The sequence below is a fragment of the Oryzias melastigma genome, linkage group LG6, assembly GCF_002922805.2.
Source record: "Oryzias melastigma strain HK-1 linkage group LG6, ASM292280v2, whole genome shotgun sequence".
Taxonomy (NCBI): Eukaryota; Metazoa; Chordata; class Actinopteri; order Beloniformes; family Adrianichthyidae; genus Oryzias; species Oryzias melastigma.
Window position 1 is genome coordinate 30,100,339 of NC_050517.1, and position 11,378 is coordinate 30,111,716.

Here is an 11,378-nt window from a genome sequence, read left to right on the forward strand (position 1 = left end):
CCTACTTCTGATTTTATTCATAAATGATGTCTGAAAGTTTCCAAATAATTCAGTTTTGTTGTTTGCAGACGACACGTCGATTTTCCACTCAGATTTACCTGAACTGACGGTAACGTTAAAAGAAGAAAAAGCTAAAGTGAAAAATTGGTTTTATGGAAATAAGTTCTATTTGAATTGGAGAAAACAAAGTTTATGATTTTTAGTAATCGGCAAACAGATGAAAATGTATCATTAAATATTAATCAAGTTAACATTTGCAAAGTAAGTGAAATAAAATGTATTGGGGTTATTTTGGATGAAAAGTTCAAATGGAAATCTTATATTAATTATCTGAAAAATAAAATGATCAAAAATATTGAAATTCTTCCACATGTTATATTGTCCTTTTATTTGAGCGTATTTTAGTTACTGCCTTGAAGTTTGGGGAAAAGCATATTCAGTTCATACGAAGTTTTTGTTTCTCTAACAGAAAAAAGAAATAAGAATAATTAAAAATGAGGCAGCAGAGAACACAAATAATCTACTGGATCACGACTGCTGAAGTTTTCAGATTTACCTGATTTAAAAACGTTATTATTTATGGTAAAAGCCAAAGTGAAAGCTCTCCCAAACATCATTTATCAGTTTTTCATTTATTTTAGAAGATAACAGAAGGAAAAACAGTTTCAAAGTCCCGTTTGTAAACCTGAGACAGAAACACATCAGTCATGGAGTCGATCGATGGAACTCTCTGGACTCAGTATTGAGAGAAACTATACCAGCAGCTGCATTTAAAACGATCTTTAAAGATAAATACCGGAAGGAACATTAATTGGGACAGTAAATGTAAACCACAGACCGAGATGCATTAGTTAGGGTTAGAATGTCAAGTTTTGGAGATTTGTAGTTTTGTTATAATGTCGCCTTTTGTTTTTGTTTAGGAAAAGGAACAAATTATATAAGAATTCTTTTTCTTCATTCTGTTCCAATTGTTCCAGCCTAAAGTATAATGTACGTTTACTGTAAAAAAAGATGAACAATAAACCATTCATTCCAGTTTTCTCCAAAATTAAAGAAAATAATTCTAGAATCATGAATAAGATCTAATCTTCCAAAGAGTTCTGAGAATACGGTTTAACTTTACTGTTAATCAATGTACCTTTTGTGAAATAACACCATCAGAACCGGAGGTCCAAATGAGCTGAACAAACACCGGTCTGTGCTGGAAGGTTCTGGTTCTGACTGTGATGAAAACATATTTGATACAAACGGTGAATCATTAACAGTCAGAGGAGTTCTCCTCATCCGTGTTTCTGCTTTAGGATCAGTTCCTCTTGTTTCAGGTTTGACTGAACTCTCAGTCAGAACTCAACCCAATGAAGTTTCATGAATTCTTCTGGCTTTAAAACCGAAGCTTCAGGTTTAAACATGAAATAAAAACCTTCCATTAATTTTCCTTCATGAATGTTCTTGTATTCTCAGAATAAAGAGAGACCCGACCTGGAAGACATCTCCTTTCTACAAAGACGATGTCTCTGGTTGTTCCTGCAGATGTTCACACTCGGCTGCAGACTCAGATCCAGTCAGATAAAGAAACCATTTCTCAGTTTGGCTGCAGAAGTGCTGCACAGAACTGATGAAGGACTTCTGCTTGTGCACACGCATGCAGTCAGACTGTGACCTGCAGGAGCTCCAGCACGGACCTTCATGCTGGGAGATGATGGTTTGTGTTGCTTTAATGTTGAATGTTTCTGCAGGAAAAACCCACAAACACCAAGAAGACCTTCAGTTACGTCAGTTATAGACTTTAGTTTCATCCTGTGTGTGTGTGTGGGGGGGGTCAAAGGCCAATTTTAACAGAGGTTCACATCCTTTCAAAATAAAAGACAGCAGGTGTCACATGCAGCAAATGTACTATAAGTACTGTAGTATGTAGTTTAATATTACAGTGATTTCAAGAATAACAAGCAGTTCATGTGAATCTCAGACAGAAATGTTGAACTACAGCTAAAGTATCAGCTAACAGAGCGACTCTCAGTATTTTATACCACAAGGTTCAGTTAAAATTCTTGAAAATGTTCAAAAATGAAAATTAGCCAAATAATCTTTAGTTCTGGTTGATTATTTCCTGTGGTCCTCGACACACAAAAATCTGTCAAAATGTTTTCGTTTGACTTGTGATTCGTTTTGGACTTGGTTTACTTCACTTCTTCTTTTTACGATAACATTTTAAAATGAAAACCTTTTTATTTGTCTTCACCCAGAGATCCACAGTAGAGCGTGTAGGAGGCACATGCTGGTCCCAAAGTCCTGGTCCCAAAGTCCTGGTCCATAAGTCCTGGTGCATAAGTCCTGGTGCATAAGTCCTGGTCCCAAAGTCCTGGTCCATAAGTCCTGGTGCATAAGTCCTGGTCCATAAGTCCTGGTCCCAAAGTCCTGGTCCATAAGTCCTGGTCCATAAGTCCTGGTCCCAAAGTCCTGGTCCCTAAGTCCCGGTCCAAAAGTCCCGGTCCAAAAGTCCCGGTCCCAAAGTCCTGGTCCATAAGTGATGGTCCCAAAGTCCTGGTCCATAAGTGATGGTCCCAAAGTCCTGGTCCATAAGTCCTGGTCCATAAGTTCTGGTCCAGAAGTCCTGGTCCCAAAGTCCCGGTCCCAAAGTCCTGGTCCCAAAGTCGTATTCTAATCTCAGCGCTTAACTTTAAAGAATTCTCTAACCAGCGACTGAGAAAAGAAGAAAACAGAAGGTCAAACATGCTGAAAAAAACGTTAAAATGACAGAAAAATCCCCAACGTGTTGCTTTATAAACGTTGGTGATCAAACCTTTCACTCTAACACAGATGATTCCAGGAAATGTTTCTCCTCTTTTGACCGTTCACCACACAACAAACAGACGGTGTTTATGTAGTTTCTTTATTTAGACTGATAACGTTTCGTGTTGGATTCATGTGGAACATCAAAAACATCTAAATCACACTAACAGGACACAGGAATGCTAAAGTTGTTTCAGAGCATCGTCCTCGGTTGTCATGGAGACGAAGATGATGCATCAGTGAAAACACCTTTTCTTTAGTTCACCTGCATGTCCTCAAAGCTCATCATTAACAATCAACACCAGAACACATTCAAGTTCATTTACATGAAAACAATTCAATCAAAATGATCCAAATGGCTCAAAAATGGAAAAAGATGTAAAATAACAGATGATAAAGCACACATGAACCTCTCATGATGTTTCCTCAAACGCTGCATACAGTTCAGGGTCAGGTCCCAACATCCATCCAGGTTTTCCTCGATGTCCCACTTTGATTGTGAGTCATGAATAATAAACTGATTGTTGGAACCAAAAGTCAAAGACTGTTTGACATCGTCAGCTTCATGTGGAGGAATGATCACCCAACATCTGACTGATCTTCATGTCATTTTAGAGGGTTGGAGATCAGTTAGAACAACAGAAATCCTGGAATCTTCTTCATCTAAAAACCACAAACATTCAGCTCCAAATGTGTTCAACAAGATTTGAATCAAAGTCTGAATCATTTAAAAGAAGCCGATGAGTTTAATAAACCAGGATTACAGCTGACGCGACAGACAAAAACTCAGTTAAAACATGTTTGAGATGAAAGTCTTCAGAAAATGTGAAGCGGAATAAATCAGATGGATGATTGTGTTTTCTTCAGTCTCTCATGGTTATTTGATAGATGAAGCTCTCTGACTCACGATGATGGATCATAAATGAATAAATATTTCATGTTTTTGGTTTCTCTTCCCTTTGTCTCTCTTATCTTTATATTTTCATGAGGTTCTTCTATTTTTCTGAAAGAACAAATCAAACTTTCCCTTCAAACTGTTGATGGGGCTCCGTCAGAGCTGCTTTATTTTGAAAGTTCATCTTCTCAGAACAGAGCAGGAGCTCCACAAGGAGAAGATCAGGTGGAGATGGTGAGGACACACTTCAGTCCAGAGACTGTCAGCTGGAGCGCAGCCCACTGACCTCTGGGAAGGCTTGACGTGATGGTGCTGGTTCTGCACCAGACCCGTTATAAAGCACTGAAGGAGATCTGAGGCCAGAAGATCCAAGAGCGACTAGAAGAACGAGACATGAAGACCGAGAGCCTCGCTCTGCGGCTGGTAGCATCAGTCCTCGTCTGCTCTTCCTTTTATGGTTGATTTTTGATGAAACAAACTGTTATTGTGTTTTTCTCTTCCAGCTTTAGCTTCTCAAAGGATGAAAGACGACGACCTTCAACCTAAAGTTCATAGATGGTAGAACATCAGTCAATCATCCGAATCCTGTTTGCTGTGATCCAGGATTCATGTAAGTCTGTAGATGATACATAATTATGGAGAGTCATTAAGAATCAGTTTGTTTATCTGACATCATTTGGAATCGTTTTTTGGAGTTTAAAGATGTAATATCAGCAGTAAAAGTAAATAACAGAACAAAATCCTCAAAACAATCCAAGCAGTGATGAAAGAATGTGTTACTTTATTTTATTATCTTTATTAAAGTATGATCATGTGAAGCTATGCTACAGGTTTTAGTTTTCTTCAACAGATCTCACCACAGAAATGTACTTTTTAAAATTCCCAACCCAAACCATAAATTTAACAGGACAATGTTTTATATAAATAGAACTGAGCGAACAAACTGAACAAATGTTCTTTCTTGGTTTCTTCTACAGAATAATTACTGTTAGTGGAAGAAGCTTCTGCTGCAGACGACTAAGAAAACCTTCGACGTGCTGTTTCTAAATGTTCTGTTCTCTGATGTAAACCAAAGAAGTCTCTTCTTTTTGTGGATTAACTCTCATTGCTTTTCTGAAAAGGGGAGTTTTCCTTTTGCTGCGATGCTGTGTTGTCCTGCTCTCTTTAAGGAGCTGGACTGCAGAGATTTCCTAAAGTTTGGCCGGTATTGACATTCAGAGACTTTGATGTTGAGCTCAGAGTCCAGTCTGTGGTCATCTCGTTGAAAAGACACAAACTAGCATCTTATTACCCTTTGAGTGCACTAACCGCTGATTTGAGCTCACAGAGTCCTATTTGGAGGCATTAGATTAGCATTTTCTGTGCACAAATTAATGTTTTTTGTGCACAAAAAATGCTAATTTCTGCACACAAGATGCTAACCTGACTGACCTCCTGCTGAACTTTCATCCTTGTTTAATTTAACCCCTTCATGCCTGAGTTTATCTCCTCATAGAAAACGTTCTTCCGCGTTTCCTCCATTCCAGATGGTGATATTTAAAGTGGAGTCCTGGATTCAATAATATATGACCAACAAACGGGGGAAGGGCTTTCTGAAGTTCAACGGTCAAGATGTGTAAATATAATCTGCTCTCTAAAATCAAAGCTTCAGATTTTTACAATATGAGCTAAAACCCACGGCCGAGTTCTCTGATGAGACCATGACCCGGGATCACACTTCACCTGAGCCTGGGCCGTGTCCCTGTGGTTCTGGTTCTGGTTCTGGCCCTGTTTACTGGAGCTTACACTGTCTGTGCCTCCCTCTCTCTTCTTCTCTCTTCGTCTTTTCAATCCGATCCAACGAGAAAACAACACAAATATAATTAATAAGAACTAAGTTTTTCCCCAAATAGAAAAGCTGGATTATACAAACATGTTTGTTTTATGTCAGAGGATTCAAACATGTCAAACTCCAGAGACCTTCAGCTCTGCTCAGCTGCTGGACAGGACCAGTTAAAGACAAAGACAATGAAAACCTTCCATTAATTTTCCTTCATGAGTGTTCTTGTATTCTCAGAATAAAGAGAGACCCGACCTGGAAGACATCTCCTTTCTACAAAGACGATGTCTCTGGTTGTTCCTGCAGATGTTCACACTCGGCTGCAGACTCAGATCCAGTCAGATAAAGAAACCATTTCTCAGTTTGGCTGCAGAAGTGCTGCACAGAACTGATGAAGGACTTCTGCTTGTGCACACGGATGCAGTCAGACTGTGACCTGCAGGAGCTCCAGCACGGACCTTCATGCTGGGAGATGATGGTTTGTGTTGCTTTTGTTCACCACTCTTGATTATAAAAGACAAACTGTGATAAGATGTTTATTTCAGTTTCATCCTGTGAGGATCCAGTCCTTACAGTTTTACTGAGAACAAATGGATTCAAATCCTAAATTGTGGTTCCTGATGTATTCATAGACCTAAAATGGATCTCGATCAAAACTTCCTCCAGTGAGACTCAGAGATCAATACCTGAACACTTCAGGTGAAGTTTTCTGTATTTCTTCAAGATAATCAATGAAATCTGTGTACAAACAATCAAGTAACCAAGAATGTAGGTCAAATCCATCCCATCTGAGTCTCATCAAGTTCAGTTGTTGTTTTTCCACATCAGGATGATCTTAAGAACATTCCACCACACTGGATGGTCACATGACGGATCAATGCACAGACTGGACTGATGGTTGATCCGTTTCTGCTGCATCACGAGTCTTCTCTGGAATGATCATTTTATGTTATAATAAACCTCAATCCAAAAGGTAGTTTCTAATATTGATTTAATTGATTTATTTGACTTTGAAACCGTATAGATCGATTCGATCAACCACTGGCTTCAGACAGATGGATCTGGTCGTAGTATAAATCCATGAATTCTGTTTATTAATCGTTACCTGTAACTTATAAACTTCTTTCCTCATAAATAGTCTGAGGATGGCTCAGTGGGGGGTGCAGGGCTGGTGTTGTTTCGCTGTGGTGACCCCAAATGGGATAAAGGTGAACAACAACCTTATAATAGTTCTAAAAGTGTTGATGTATTATTCATCCAGCTCAAAATCAAATAGTTGAACTTTAAAGACTCACTCTGATGAAAATGCTTTGGTTGTTTTTACATGTTTTTGAGGAGTTTCTCTGATGACGGAGAACATTTATCAAGAAAGTTAAGATTAAAATGTCATTTCTGAGTATTTATTCATTCAATAAATCAGGAGCAGAAGAAGAAATTCTGTTTAAAATGATCTTACTTGTGACACAGTAAATCCACTGGGCGTGTCATGATCTTCCTGCTCTGCTCCATTCTGATCATCCACCTGCAGATCCATGAACATCCATGTTTTCCTGGTCTGAGCTGGAATCTGGACCAGAACTGAACAGAGAGATGCTCCACTATCGCTCACAGAGTTCTTGCACTGGCGCCGGTGGTTTGGACGGCAGTCGAAGGCGAGGGCCTCGGCGGCCCAAACCCTCATGGGGTTACTTCTCTCTTCTACTCTTTATTTATTGTATTTAGTTCTCCATGCTTTTGTTGGTGCAGTTCCATTCACATGTTGTTCTTCTTTCCCACTCTCCTCTGGGGAGCGGGAGACATTTCAGATCCCCGGTGGATCACCCACGCTCCCACTCTTGGCCGTGGACCACGCCCCCGACACCATCCTGCATGTCTGAGTGATTCCTGCTGGGTCGTCTGTCCTCCTGGTCGTGGACTGGACTGTTTTTCATGATGAATTGAGTTTTGACACAAACAGAGCGTGGGATTTTACTACACAATAGATTTAAAGTTACTTTAAAATGAATTTGAACCAAAGCATGTATTGAAATGTCATTTTTAAATATTGAATTGTAAATTAGAAAATGCATAAAACTTTGAATTATGACCTAAAGAAACTTCCATAGGGAAACGCCGTCATTTCCTAGAATTTCAATAAAGTTTTGCCCAAATGTGTGATGGAAACGCAGCTATAGATCCTTCCAGGAAAGAGTGTTTATCTTCTGGTGATCATTAACTTCAACACAAACAGATGTTACATCAGGAAGACCACCTGAGAACATTTTGTGTTGAGTAGAGACGAGCGCTAGCTTCAGGAGCAGGACACTACCAACGTTAATGATGAAGATGAAGAGGGTCTTCCTCCCGCTTTGCCTGCTGCTGCTCACCGCCTGTTGCTTTGATGCATCACGTAAATCCTCTTCATTAGAGCTCTGCGTGTTCATGGTGTTGGAAGCTAACATGTTGGTCACATGCAGGGAATCACGACGTTGAAGAATCTCCATACTGCTGCGTCGAATTCAGCTCTGTTCGCCTGCCGCTGAGCCGAGTCAAGAACATCAAGAAGACAGCTCGATCCTGTCCGGTACAAGGATTTATGTAAGTGCTTCATTGGTGCTTCATTAGTGCTTCATAAGTGCTTCATAAGTGATTCATTAATGCTTCATTAATGCTTCATCAGTGCTTCATTAATGCTTCATTAATGCTTCATAAGTGATTCATTAGTGCTTCATTAATGCTTCATTAATGCTTCATTAGTGCTTCATTAGTGCTTCATTAATGCTTCATTAATGCTTCATTAGTGCTTCATTAGTGCTTCATTAGTGCTTCATTAATGCTTCATAAGTGATTCATTAGTGCTTCATTGGTGCTTCATAAGTGATTCATTAGTGCTTCATAAGTGATTCATTAATGCTTCATTAGTGCTTCATTAATGCTTCATTAGTGCTTCATTAGTGATTCATTAGTGCTTCATAAGTGATTCATTAATGCTTCATAAGTGATTCATTAATGCTTCATTAGTGCTTCATTAGTGATTCATTAATGCTTCATTAGTGCTTCATAAGTGCTTCATAAGTGATTCATTAGTGCTTCATTAGTGCTTCATAAGTGATTCGTAAGTGATTCATTAGTGCTTCATTGGTGCTTCATTAATGCTTCATTAGTGCTTCATTAGTGCTTCATTAATGCTTCATTAATGCTTCATTAGTGCTTCATTAGTGCTTCATTGGTGCTTCATAAGTGATTCATTAGTGCTTCATTAGTGCTTCATAAGTGATTCGTAAGTGATTCATTAGTGCTTCATTGGTGCTTCATTAATGCTTCATTAATGCTTCATTAGTGCTTCATTGGTGCTTCATAAGTGATTCATTAGTGATTCATTAGTGCTTCATAAGTGATTCATTAATGCTTCATTAATGCTTCATTAGTGCTTCATTAGTGCTTCATTAGTGCTTCATTAGTGCTTCATTACTGCTTCATTACTGCTTCATAAGTGCGTCCATGTGAATCTCCTTAGAATTCATGAACTCATGTGTTCATGTCACACTAACCAACATTTTGTGTCTGTTTTCAGAGTCGAGACTAGGACAAAGAGGATCTGCTTGAGCAAATCTTCCCCTTGGAGTCAGCAAATATTCAATCGCTTCCATAACTTGACCAATACAGCAGACGAAGACGCTCAGCGCTGAAGATCTGCAGTGAGGCTCTCTCTGCAGGAGTTACTATCATCTTGTAGAGTCATTTAAGGGATTTATGTCACTAAGCAAACAGCATTTCTGGGAGTTTCTAGGTAACCAATAAAGTTTGTCAGGTTTTGAAGGGGCTCCTATTTCTGTTTGCTGACGCGCACAAATCTAGCAGCATCTGCGAAACGGGCCGAGTGGAGGTGTGAGGTTTGACACCATCACCTCACAGATTCCAGTAATTCAAACGTTCTTCTCTGTGAATGCACGCTCTTGTCCTCCAGCGACATGCACAGGCTGCTCTAATGCAAATACGAGTTGACTCATCTGCAGTCAGTGACCTTTAGATGGACCAGGAGAAGAATGAACTTTGACCTTTGCTTATGATGGTTGAGATGAACGAAGAAGAAATGTAAATGTAAAATGTTCACGATTGATTCTCATATTTCATTTAAACAGTGACAGAGAGTATTTATTCTGTGAGAGGAAGAGAGATATTTCTTCTCTGTCCTCAGCATCAGCGTGAGCGTCGGCCTGTGATGATGAGATCAGACGCGGCGCGGCGAGCTCTGCTCAGCCAGGAACTTCTGCCGACGTTTGTCCTCGCTCAGCCTTCAATCAAACCACACAAACACAAAATCTGAACTGTCACTTTTTTAAATTTCACTTATGAAAAAACAAAACAAAAGCAAATAAATGTGGTTTGTAATCAATGAATTCACGTTTTCTCTAAGCTCAAAAGTGATGCATCAAACCTTCATTCAATCCAGATTCTTCCAATAAATCCACCAATCAAAGAATTGACCAAAAAAATGTTTTGATGAAATCCACATATAAAATGTTGCAAGTTTTTCATAGAGAGCAGCACTAATGACATTTGGGGCGATTTAGTCCATTTTTGCTCAAATAAATCAGTTTCAGATACAAAAAGATTGATATGAGTGTTCAGAAAAAACTCTTTATTTACTCACCGTCTCAGATTTGATCCACAGATTTTTAACCTGGTTTGAAAAAAAAAATAGTCCTAAATTTTGCATCATTTCAATGGTAAAAAGAAGAATGATAAAGGAGTTATTCTCACCTTATAAGTCCTGAAAATGATTAAAACTTTTCCCAGCTAAAGTGTTTTTGAGGTTTCATGAATGATGATGAACTGCAGAGCAGAAAACGTCTCTCAAGTTCTGGACAATTCAGATCATGCTAGTGACATATGAGTGGATATTTAGGTTTAATAAAACATTATTCATGAAGTCAATATTCTTAATGTGTAAAACTTTAACATCATTTGTGAGCATCTGTAGTTTTTTTTGTTCATATTTTTTCCAGCTCCTCCCTCTCCTCTGACTGCATTTGTTTTATATCCTCATCAACTGCATCAATTAACCTTTAGCGTCTAATTAGCACCTTTATTCTATTATCACAGAGAAGATATGTGGAATAAAAACATTAAAGTTATGATAACAGAACAGAAACTCCCAAAGAAACTATTAACTCTAACAATGTTTGCTGCTTTATTACTAAACTTATTAAAGCTGGTTTGACGTCTACACTGAAAAAACGGGAAAGAATAATAATCTTAAGAAGAAATCCCTTGTAAAATATTCTGTCCATGTAGAAAGTCATTTTCACTGAACAGGAATTTTAGATATTAAAACCTAGAAACAACACAAGCTTTCAAAAATGAAAATGATGCTAAAAACGGTGAGATACTTCCAACTGAATGTCATGCAGCCCAATAATACATCTGGTTTAGTTAGTTCTACACAAATGCTTTGAACTTTGTGAGCTCTTATGAAGCTAATTATCATTCAGTTTGAATAAAGTGACAAAAACTAAAGCAATGAATGAAATAATGCATTTAAGAACACAAAGTCAACAAAATGAGAATCTTAGTGGAAGTCGGTCCATCTTAATAAATCCTCATCAAATATATAATTATAGTTCAAAATAATGACAATGAATGTCAGTCTGACTTTAAAATAACATCCATAAAATCGAATCTTATTACCTTCTCATTAAGCAAGATAATAAATAACATTTAATCTGTTGAAAATGTGAATAAAATGCATTTCGATGAAAAGTTGCTAAATAAATTAGACTTTTTTTGAGTCTCATATCAAGTTTTTGACTGCATAGTTTAAAGCAAACAGATGCATTCCAATAACCAAGATTCACATCTCAAATGACAGAATGTTTTTTTGGTTAAACATTA

The 11,378-nt window shown here is 38.1% G+C and overlaps 2 protein-coding genes and 1 long non-coding RNA gene across 3 annotated transcripts in view; all 3 read left to right on the forward strand.

Moving 5' to 3' along the window:
- The window catches only part of LOC112152811 (C-C motif chemokine 4 homolog), a 20,345-nt gene that overhangs the window by 5,551 nt on the left and 3,416 nt on the right, over positions 1 to 11,378 (forward strand). The gene's annotated exons all lie outside the window — the stretch shown is intronic.
- LOC118598885 lies at positions 3,839 to 5,976 on the forward strand. Its single transcript, XR_004948102.1, has 3 exons — positions 3,839 to 4,108; positions 4,189 to 4,295; positions 5,742 to 5,976. It is a non-coding gene; the product is annotated as an uncharacterized LOC118598885 (long non-coding RNA).
- LOC112152809 (C-C motif chemokine 2) lies at positions 7,732 to 9,879 on the forward strand. The gene is made up of 3 exons (XM_024282606.2): positions 7,732 to 7,893; positions 7,961 to 8,081; positions 9,058 to 9,879. The coding sequence occupies exons 1-3, from the start codon at positions 7,821 to 7,823 to the stop codon at positions 9,170 to 9,172; spliced, it is 309 nt and encodes a 102-aa protein (XP_024138374.1). The 5' UTR covers positions 7,732 to 7,820; the 3' UTR covers positions 9,173 to 9,879.

Excerpts from the sequence above, each read along its gene's own strand:
- LOC112152809 (XM_024282606.2), top strand. The coding sequence starts at position 7,821 with ATGATGAAGATGAAGAGGGTCTTCCTCCCGCTTTGCCTGCTGCTGCTC. Across the intron at positions 7,894-7,960 it reads CTGTTGCTTTGATGCATCAC|GGAATCACGACGTTGAAGAA; the intron begins GTAAATCCTCTT and ends GGTCACATGCAG. Across the intron at positions 8,082-9,057 it reads TGTCCGGTACAAGGATTTAT|AGTCGAGACTAGGACAAAGA; the intron begins GTAAGTGCTTCA and ends GTCTGTTTTCAG.